General features: G+C 44.0%; 1 protein-coding gene across 1 annotated transcript; it reads right to left on the reverse strand.

The window, feature by feature from the left end:
* Positions 1 to 256: 256 nt before the first annotated feature.
* On the reverse strand, positions 257 to 7,016 carry LOC112553141 (NFX1-type zinc finger-containing protein 1-like). The gene is made up of 4 exons (XM_025220165.1): positions 7,009 to 7,016; positions 3,905 to 4,020; positions 2,394 to 2,664; positions 257 to 2,137 (listed from the first exon to the last, which is right to left on the reverse strand). The coding sequence occupies exons 3-4, from the start codon at positions 2,640 to 2,642 to the stop codon at positions 1,775 to 1,777; spliced, it is 612 nt and encodes a 203-aa protein (XP_025075950.1). The 5' UTR covers positions 2,643 to 2,664; positions 3,905 to 4,020; positions 7,009 to 7,016; the 3' UTR covers positions 257 to 1,774.
* Between the last annotated feature and the right edge of the window lie 3,895 nt (positions 7,017 to 10,911).

The raw sequence follows: 10,911 nt of genomic DNA on the forward strand, positions 1-10,911 counted from the left end.
TTCGGTCAAATCACTGAGGTCCTCGTCTATGTGTCCGGCCTCGACTTCAACCTCGCAGCTGAGCACATTGCAGACACATATAACCGAGCGACAACAAGATCCGTTGATCAGCCTGTATTGTTGCTCGGTGACTTCAACCGCTGTGATGTCAGTAAACTGCTCCCCTGTCTCCATCAATACGTCACGTGTCCCACCCGCCTCGACAGAACGCTAGACAGGTGTTTCGGTAATGTGCCGGCCGCCGCTGGGCAGATCGGACCACAACATTGTTCATCTGCTACCCACATACAGACAGCTCCTTAAACGTGAAAAGCCGACAACACTATGTATTAGGACCTGGACAAATGAAGCAACTGGGCTGCTCAGAGACTGCCTAGAGGCCACTGACTGGGATTTGTTCTTCACTAACTGTGGGGCCGACCTGGACTGTCTGGCAGACACAATCACCTCTTACATCACCTTCTGTGAAGAGTCTGTCATCCCTACCAAGCAGATCTGCAGCTATCCGAATAACAAACCATGTCTGGGTAAAGAACTGAAGCACTGTCTCAATGAAAAGAAGATAGCTTTTATGCAGGGAGACAAACAGAAAGTGAAAGAAAAGGAGGAGTTCAGGGCAAAGGCAAGAACAGCTAGAGTGGAATACAGAAAGAAGGTAGAAAAGCAATTAATTCTGACAACGCTGCTCACTCATGTTATCGACAGGAGACAACACGACTCTCTTCATCGCCTCGATGTCAGCCTGAAGCTCACTGACAATGTCCCTAAAGAACGAGAATGTAAAGAAATTTGTGTTTGTTCTATTGAGTCGGCTATAAGAATGCACTTGTTACCTGTGGTACTACGAAAATTGAAATTACGCATGGATGAAGCTTCCGTTGTTGGGTGATTAGCAATGACCACATGTCCAATCTTTATGTCGCGGAGGCGTCAACTGAAGTCTTCTTAACAACTTATTACTAAACTTATAAGCTACTGTATATTATGATTTAGTGTACTGATATACATATAAGCTTCAATATTTCTGGTATTCAGTTAAACATTTAAAATAATAACCTCTAACCTGACTTAAATTAACACAAAAAATATACTCTATCCCAGCTTTTTCATGATTTAACACCAAAAACTAAAGCTAACCTTTCTAAAGCCATGCCAGTTGATTTCAATAAGAATTTTTCCAGCATCTCAATAACTCTGGCAACCTTGATCTGATTTGTTAAAGCAAAACACATGTTGACATCCAGGTTTCTGCTCTTTAAATTACTTTGTAAATGACTTGCGGCAAAGCTGCGTGGGTCCAGCGGACTCTTCTTGAGCATGTCCATGGATCTGAAGATCTTGTCCTGGCGCTCCTGTGACACTAATGAGGAGGTCTGCAGCATGGCCTTACTCTTTTCCTGTTCCAATCGACGTTCTCTGATTTTACTGTGATACCTCCAACAGTCCCAGTCCTTGACCGCCGTCTTGCAGGCTGGACACGGCAGAAACTTACCTGGAGTAAACTGTGTCTTTTCGACATAGTCATCCAGAGAATCTGCTCGAAATATGTGTTTACATTCTGGTAGCTTGATCAGTAACATGGCTTCGTCAACCTTTGGACATTCTTCTTTTGAAAGCAGTCCACCCATGGCCAGAGGAACAAACTTATCATTTTCGCATTTGTAGCAAAGACATATCTCAGCGCAGGAACCCGAGCAGAGATGTCCACATTTGAGTCTTTGGTCACATTTTAAGCTACAAGGCTGACAAGGCGTGTGACAGAAGGACTGGCATGTCACGTGTTCGCATTTCCACGGACATCGTTCTTCGCATGGTTTGCACGTCTCGCCGCTGACAAGAGCGCAGTTGCCGTGCTTGCATCTCGTTTGGCAAGTCTTTTCTTTGCAAGGCAAACATTTGCTTCCGCATGGCAAAGGACACACGTGACCACATCCCAGTGACCACATCCCAGCAAAAGTTTATTACATGGTCTTCCGCAATCCTTGTGTACCCGTCCTTCCCAGCATTCACCGCGCGTGCCCTGGCACACGTGACCGCATTCTAGTTTAGCTTTGCAGGGCTGAACACATGGCCGTGTAGCAGGTGTAGCACTGCAAGGGACTTTCATCAGATGTCCACATGGCCACGTGCGCTCCACCTGCACAGGTAGAGAAACTATTCTCGCGTCAAGATAATGTAGGAGTTAAGTTTAGTAAGTGTGATATTATGAATCTCGCAGCCAAAGGTCATCAGTGGTACAACATAGAGAATTGATTCCGCTTTGAGATGCTCGATATTGTCTTGATAAGAGCTTAATAAAGTGCAGTGCATTTAATCCGTATGAATTTTAAAGGCTGTGCATGCGTGCCTCATGTGTGTGGCGGACAAGCAGACAAACAAACAAACAATGTCACCTCTTCTGTGCACTGATCAGCGTGCCTGCCACTCTTTCTGCACTCTCCACATTTTCCAGAGCACTGGTGGCCACACTTCTCAAGGGGTTGGTTACAGCGGCTCGTGCAATACCACGTACCAGGGTCTCTGTGACATTCCACCCGGGCCTTGTGCCCACACATAGGGATGACCTTCTCTATTCTGTACGTACATTTTCCACATGGCTTGCAACATCTTTGTTGACACACGTGACCGTTGTTACAGGCCATACGTTCACAGTTCTTTTTGCACCTGCATACGAAATACGATCGTCATCACATGATGGATTGACCCGTGCTTCACGTTATAAGTGGAGAATGTCTTAGTTTCATGAACATTTGATTGTTTATTTATGGTTGTATGTCTTCTTCAGTTTAAGTTTATCCATTGTTACTCCTCGAGTAGCATAGGGCTGCAACATTTTCTTCTTCAGATTACAGACAAATACCTTAATCTTACAGACTTTGAGATTGAAAGCCTTGCTGTTGCTCTTGAGATTGCCATTAAGGAATCCCGAGCACAGTAAACAAACTTGAGTATTTGTAACCATTGACATGTCAGTAAGACAATCCGCGACCTTCGAGTAACTTTGGATATTTGATATTTTGACAGTCTAATATCGTTTTACCTTTTATGATTTGAAAGATTGTTACATGGAGTTAAGATCAGTTAAATAAGTTCTTAATCGTATAATTCTCTTTTGTATTGATATTCCATAAGATACCGAGCTACTTTTTAATAATCGCCTGAGGGGGAAGGGTCAGGTGTTGCCACTTACTATCAATTAATTGCTCATTTATAATTTGACTCGTGATTTTAAAAAATGCCTTGCTTTAATAGAATCTCTTTATATTATTTATTCAAAGATTATTCGATGTGTAAAAGTAACTATGTGAAAACCGGACGTGAATCGGTCAAACTATTTTTGCAGCAAAAGCGTGAATTTTGAATTTACCAAATTAAGGAATTTGACTGTGCTCTCTCTCTCTTGCTCTCCCTCGCTCTCTCTCGCTCTCTCTCTCGCTCTCGCTCTCGCTCTCTCTCGCGCTCTCTCTCTCTCGCTCTCTCTCTCTCTCGCGCTCTCTCTCTCGCTCTCTCTCTCTCGCGCTCTCTCTCTCTCGCGCGCTCTCTCTCTCTCTCGCGCGCTCTCTCTCTCGCTCTCTCTCTCTCGCGCTCTCTCTCTCTCGCGCTCTCTCTCTCTCGCGCTCTCTCTCTCTCTCGCTCTCTCTCTCTCGCGCTCTCTCTCTCTCTCTCGCTCTCTCTCTCTCGCGCTCTCTCTCTCTCGCGCTCTCTCTCTCTCGCTCTCTCTCTCTCTCGCTCTCTCTCTCTCTCGCGCGCTCTCTCTCTCTCACACACACTCACTCACACACAGAAGAGCTGAGTTACGTGCATTTTGGTGGGTAACACATGCTTGGATTCTGCTTTTAAAGTTACATTTAAAATAAATGTAAACATTTTACGCTATCCTCGTCTTTGCAAACATTTTACTCACTGGTATTTGATGTGGTCCCTGTCGTACCCGTGGCACAGCTTCACACAAACGTGACCACAGCTCAGGCTGAAGGCACAGGGCTTCTTACACCCACCTTCAGGAACGTTCTTGAAATCCTGAAAAGGTGAGAAATTTAATTTAACTGTATTACATCTGGGAGGGATATTAGGGAGAACGAACTGAGCAGCGTACGCTCAAACACAGGCAACATTTTAACATAAATATTCTATACAGAAGCATTAATTGTATCTATTAATTGATGCAGGATTCAATATATATATAATTTGATACAAAATTAAAGGCACCAAAGGTGGACAAAGTATTAAAAGGTTACTTTGACTAAGTAAGGATAAGTGTGTCCTGGATTTTCTCTATTCTGTCCAGGCGTTTATCCTTTTTAACTAAAATAAATTGAAATTACTACTCTGAAGGTGATCGGAGGTTCTCTTTTGAAATAAATGTTTAGAATTTTTTTTTAAATGACTACAGCATTGATTAACAGGCTACAGAATAATCCTGTTCTTTCAATGGAATATTTCTATGATAATACCACTTTTTCGGATTTGCCAGTCCACAATGCGATCCATCTAATAATAAAGTAACAAATTAGAGAAAAACTCGCCCTCAAAAAAAAATGTGTGTCATTTTTCATTCGAGATTTGAAGGCAAAGACCTGGCCGGAGTAGCCTGCGAGGATGGTGATCTGACGTGGTGAGTAGTCCTGCTGTAGCAGGTAGCGGCAAAGACACAGTCAGAAGTCAGCCTCGTGATCATTCAACTTGCTGCTCGTCTCATTCGTTCTCGTCTCGCCAAACTTGAAAAAAAAAAAAGAAAAAGAAAGGAGGAATGGAAAAGATGCAATCTTCGACTGTTGTAACGGAAATAAACAAGATGCATTTCTGTTCGAGACGAGGATTGCATCAAGCCTGATGGTGTTGCTGTACAGATGCTGCCCAGCCTGGCTATTGCCGCTGTCGCTGTCACAGCCCTGATGTGTGTCAGCCATCTTTGAAAATTGTTGCTACCAAGAACTTGAAGCATTCGAGCATATTTATATTGCTGGCTGCTCATCTGTACTATCATCCAGCGCGAGAGAATAACAGTCAGACTGTTCACACGGGCATCAACTGTTACAGCAAAGCGTGTTCCATGTCCTCGTTGCTGTCCTGGATGACCTAATATTTTCATATTCCTTGATTTGGACACACGATTTCGACCACCTCAAGCATGTATACATTAGGAATTTGCTGTCCGAAAACGCTCTGTTATCTTTCACGATATTATATGCCACAATAAAACTCACTTTTGTTGCCCCCTGCTGGGTTTTGCTATGTACAAATATTTTGTTGCTTCTTCAACTGTTCCACCAACTGGCTCTATATTTTTAACTTTGCTTCTTGGGAAAGTTTGCTGCAATACTCTGGATGTTTTGTACTAAAATACTGCTTCAGATTGTGCTTCAGATTGTGCTCTTTAAAAACTGCGATGCTTTCTCGGAAAATTAAGCACACAGCTTTATTCCCAACATCAGCGAAAAAATTTTTATTGTCTACTCATTGTTAAATTTTCAATACTCCACGTTCCTCGTTCTATTGTTGTTGCCACCCACCAGGCTGAGCTGCCTCGGTATTGCTGCGTGAAAACTTTTAAAGTTTTTTTCACAAACAGCAACTGAACCACTGAACTTATGACCAGGCTCAGACTGTCTACGGTGGTCAGACGATGTTGCAAACGAATGATTATTTATGAAGCGCGATGTGCTTCTGCCAGCCTCTCCTTTAATGGCAGCCATTTTTATTTAACTGTTTTGAATTTTGTAAAATATTTTCCACCCACATTCCATAATCTTCAAGGTCTGGAATTTTTACCAATTATTCTTTGCCGATGATAGTGCAATATTAAATCATTTCTAGCAGTCTACAAGCAGTGAAATAATTTTTTAAACATTTCTTTCCTTCTTTAGAAAAGTAAACTTTCAAGAATTTTAACTCTGCAGACGTCATTCCGATGTCTCATGCAGTAGTTCCTTCCCTTGGACTGCACCGACAGATTTTCTTTTTCTGAAAATGTTCTTACGAAGGAAGGCTATGTTGAGATGTTGGGTCATCATTTAAAATGTATAATTTGTAAAATGTTCATGTTGATTTTAAAAAGGTAATGGTCTATTTTCTGATGTGACAGATAGTTACTAAGCCACAGCAGCATGTTGCTTGAGTGGGTGCTTAGGAATAGAGAGTTGCAGACGACTTGAAGGATTTTAAGGACGCTTTCCCTGTGCATGTCGCAGTCCAGAATCGTCCAAAGTATTCTGAGAACTTCTGAGGTCTCATCTGTGGAGATGCTTTTCGACTTTACAAAGTCTTCAAACTGGTAGAGTTGGCTAGTCAGCTTCAGAGTCGTGTCGACAGGTTCCGTGACATCAAGAAAGTGTCTCACCTGGAACTGTCTGCCGACTCCTCTTACTCCCAATCCCACTTTTCCACCTCCTCCATCTTCTTCGTTACTTCCGAATCTTCCTTCTCTGCTGCTGCCGTAGCCATAGCTAGATCTTCTTTCATATCCTTTTTGTCTATGACTTCTGTCTTCTTTTTCTTCTTCAAAACCTCCACTTCTTCGTCCACCAAAACCGGCGTTTCTTTCTCGTCCTGCACGACCTCTATCGCTTTCTAGTCTTTCAGAATCATTATCTTTTAATTTTCCTTCATATCTTCGTCTCTTTCTCTTCTCTGAAACCCTCTTTCTCTCCAAGACCGGATTCTGTGGCCTTTGAAACTTCTGTGAACAGTTACGTAACAAGGGAAATAATCTTCCGCGTTTATCTCCCGTAGTATGTAAAAGAGTTTTGAGAAACATTATTAAATCTAAAAGAGAAAAAAAAAAAACAGTTGTGGGAGTAAACATCTCTAACTCTAAAACAATGTGTCGGAGAAAGCAGATTATCGGCACAGTAATAAAAATGAATCAACGATGGATTCAATAAATAAAACGAGACCGATTAATCATCAGACCAATAATAGATATTGCGATCGAACACGAATGTTTCCCAAGTTACAGAAAAACGACGAAGACAAAACAAAACAAACAAATCACACAAAATAATTTACCTGTTCAGACTATCCGCTGACGTGTATCTCCGTACCGCCCCACCCTCCACTGGTTCTGCTCTGTTTGTAGACCGAGCATCAAACATCTCACTCCCCCTCCTCCTGTCTCTGCCTCCCACCGCAGGACCCCGCCTTCCTCCTCTTCTTCTTCCTCCACCTCCTCCTCCTCCTCTTCGCCCTCCACTTTCATCGGGTTGGTCATCTGTTTCCCCATCGAATCGATGACGCAGTTCTTGGTACCTGATCAAAGAACGTGGTTATTAAAATATTTCCGACGCATCATTTTTAGCAACACTCAAACCCAATACTCAGCTTCCAAAACTGAAATGTCTGGACACAGCAGCAACAGAGTCACACACACGCACACACACGTATATTTTAAAAGCTGTGTCCAGATGAAGGCAGAAGGCAATTCACAGATTGTACGCATACTTTTAATTTGACACTAATGATGTCTTAACCCTGATCAACCCAAGACAATGCTGTCAGAACAACTGTCATGACACGGCATGTCTGTGTATGACACAGGAGCTCTCCGATCGGCAACCGTTTGACGGTAAAAATATTTTGAAAAAGGGTTAACTGGCCTGACCTGTCCAGTAGCGAGAAAGTCCAGAGAAAAACCACCAACTCCAACTTCTGTTCCGCCGTCTGCTCTCCGCTACCGTTTTTTCCTAACGTTATTTTCCTCTATCTTTTTCGTCACCTTATTTTGACATCACAATTTACGTCATTTGCTCAAGGGCAAACAACTTCCAGCCCACTACCCTAGATCAGATCAACCACGGTTGTCGACCTTCCCGCATTACCCCCTCTACTTAGTACTTATCCGTTACACGGCACCACAACATCAGAGAAGACGAAGCAGGGAAAAGTCAAGGAAGATGACATCAGAGAGCCTTCAAATCAAACAAAAACTCAGTCGCTATAGAAATTTCTGAACTATTCCTTGTCAACCATACGATATGGCATCTGAACTCAAGAAATTGATATTAAATGTGGACCTATGCCGTGTAACACATTTGTACGAGGAAGAAACTGAGGATAAAGTAGATAGAGAAGCATACTTTATATACTTCTGTTCCTCAATGAAGGTGCAATAAGGAGAACACGGGCAACATTTAAACAACAAAAATACACAAGCACATCACAACAACACACTTAACATGTAATCCCATTAGTGTATATTGTCGCGTTACCACCCCCTGGCCGCCGGAAGATGCACGCCCGAAGTCCGCTCGCACAGCCGGAGACGAACGCGCAACCCCCTCCGCTCGGCCGGAGACGGCTTGCTGACATACCATTCGAACCACAGGCTGAGCGCAGACCACACAACAACGATGACAAAGTTTACAAAACAGACAGGTTTATTAACTAAACATAAAATAACACTAACAGGAGGCAAGCATCAAAAATAATTCACAATAAAAGAGTTGCCCTGTGCACAGGCATGTTACAGTAGGCAAAGAAGAAAAAAAAAAACAAAACAACAAGGGAAGACAAACCACCCGCACGCACTGCTGGGTGGCGAGTCAAATGTCCGCTCAAGGTGCTCGCTGGCGGCAGCCGCCCTCTCTGGCCCGCGTGCCGCTACAGCGGTGACCCCCCCTCTCTCCCTCTGGACCAGCTGTCCCCCCTCGGTTCTCCCGTCCGGGTAGACCTTGGTCACGTGAGTCCCTGCTCGCCGGCCTCCACCCTAGGTACTCCCTCGATGGCCAGGCTCCACACTCGCGCAGCAGGGTCGCGCTCACGCGCCGGCGAGGAGACGAAGGCGCAGGGTCGACACAATGGCGGACATTAGCACGAAAGGCAACGTGCAGAAACGACGACATTGATGAAGAGCAAATCCAACATGAAGAATGTGAAGAAAAACGTAGAAAATATACAAAAAAGCCTGTAGAGGAAAAACAATTCATTCAATCAACAGGCGGCACTCTAAACACTGCTCAGTGTCTAATAACATCTTTTAGCACAAGTGTACATACATGTGACCATTAAACGCCGGTCCTAAAACACAAATCCACTTAGTAAAAACGGGTGCGCGCCACATGCGCCGCGACCCGGCCAACACAAAGGCCATCCTTACAGGACACAAGTCTTACACTCCAAAAATCGTCAACATAGTCACTAACATATAAAGGTCAACTCATTCGCACTCCAACCCCCAACTAAGGGCCCTATAGACTAGAAGCGTGTAGAACTCAAAGAAAATAGACTCTACTAACCCAAATCGGCTTGTGATGGTGAGAGACCAGCGCCGGCCGCTAGGGCCACGGTCCTCCACCGTCCCCCACGTCCGGCGCCGTCCGTTGCTGGATGAAGACTCTCCAGAAAAGACAGAAAAACGCGCCAAGGACCCCAACGCGCGCGAAAAGCAAAGAAACAGACAAAAGAGAAAGGGGGGGGGGGGTTGCTGTCCCATCCGAAAGAAAAAGATACCTGTGACGCCGCGAGTCAGGGCTCTTGGGCTCGCGAGACGGATAGGGTTACACAAGGACCCGGTAAACCGTCCCTTGATTCTCCCCATCCGTACGTACACACCCAGCGACAGGCCATCACAGTACGGAAAGCACAACACGGACAGCAGAAAAATCGCCGACACGCGACATATATCATGGCAGTCCATGGGAAAAAAAATCGCTTCCGAAAAAGTGATTTCTCGTTTGGTTGTGGAGAAGGAATTCATTACACAGACAGACTAGCATTTCTCGCTGTCATCATAATGAAAACGCTGTCAGCAGGTAGACGTGCTTGCGAAGTTTTTATGTTTCTACTTTTGGTTTTACGTTTCCCGCAGCTGCGTGAAGATCGAAAGTAAAACAGTTTGTGTCATTCCTTTCTCAACTTTATAAATATCTTGGTTTTGTCAAGACAAACATCTGAACGAGCGAGGGCACGTGACCAAAGGTCTACCTGACAGTTGGTGGATGAACGTACGACAGCACGAACATGCGCGTGCACACGCTCCGAGCTCCATGAGTGTGTGTGTGTGTGTTGATTTGTTACAGAGGTAGTTTCTGTAAGATTATGTCTGTGTTGTTGTGATCCAGTATATCTCTGTATATAAGAAATAATCAAGTCCATCTGTCGGGTTTCGTCGTTGAGTCGTTACGCTGCTTGATGTCAACCAGGTGAAGGACAGAAAAGTTTAACAACCAGAGATGCTTGTCTCGTGATTGTCTCTTGTTTCGCTCCATGGCTGACGTGGCAAACTTTGTTCCCTGTACACATATGTTCTCTTAAAACACGCGCACGTGTTTGGTGTTGTTGTCAGCAATGTAATGTTTGTGCACACGTGTGGCTGTAAGGACGAAATTGAAAGCTCACAAGTTGAAGCTAGCCAGTAATCAAGGGAGTTAACTCTCCCGCGTGTGTGAGTGAGGGAAGTAGATTAAGGTTCCTGACATGATGGGGGAGCGAGCCTGCGGTGTGTGACAGAAAAACGTTCAGGAGACAGTAAATCTGAAGTAGTTTCTTCCCTAAGGAAGGTAACTTTTGTAAACTCCATATTTTCTGTTCATTTATATATTATTTCGAAATTTTGAGCTATTTAATTTGTGGCTGAGCAGACAATCTGATGTGACGCAGTAATCACATTTATGAGGGAGATAGACAAAGTTGAGTGTGGCGCGAAAGTGAAATGAATATTCTGTTTACAGTGCTAATACGAATGAATTTATTAGGAATTAGGGGAGAACAGCAGAAGACACTACGCGACAAGGCATGCTGGGACAAGAGACGTCTACGAGTCTCACCAGTCCATCGTCTGTTAAAACCAACCGTGGATGACTACGTCACATCAGAGCTACATTAACGTATGCATTGGACGCTTGTAAGCGCGCCCACACACACACACAGATATAGTTATTTTGAAAGTTGAATGTCCAGAGTATTCAGATAATT

This window comes from Pomacea canaliculata, linkage group LG12, assembly GCF_003073045.1.
Source record: "Pomacea canaliculata isolate SZHN2017 linkage group LG12, ASM307304v1, whole genome shotgun sequence".
Classification (NCBI taxonomy): Eukaryota; Metazoa; Mollusca; class Gastropoda; order Architaenioglossa; family Ampullariidae; genus Pomacea; species Pomacea canaliculata.

Excerpts from the sequence above, each read along its gene's own strand:
- LOC112553141 (XM_025220165.1), bottom strand. The coding sequence starts at position 2,642 with ATGGCCTGTAACAACGGTCACGTGTGTCAACAAAGATGTTGCAAGCCA. Across the intron at positions 2,138-2,393 it reads CTGATCAGTGCACAGAAGAG|GTGGAGCGCACGTGGCCATG; the intron begins GTGACATTGTTT and ends CTACCTGTGCAG.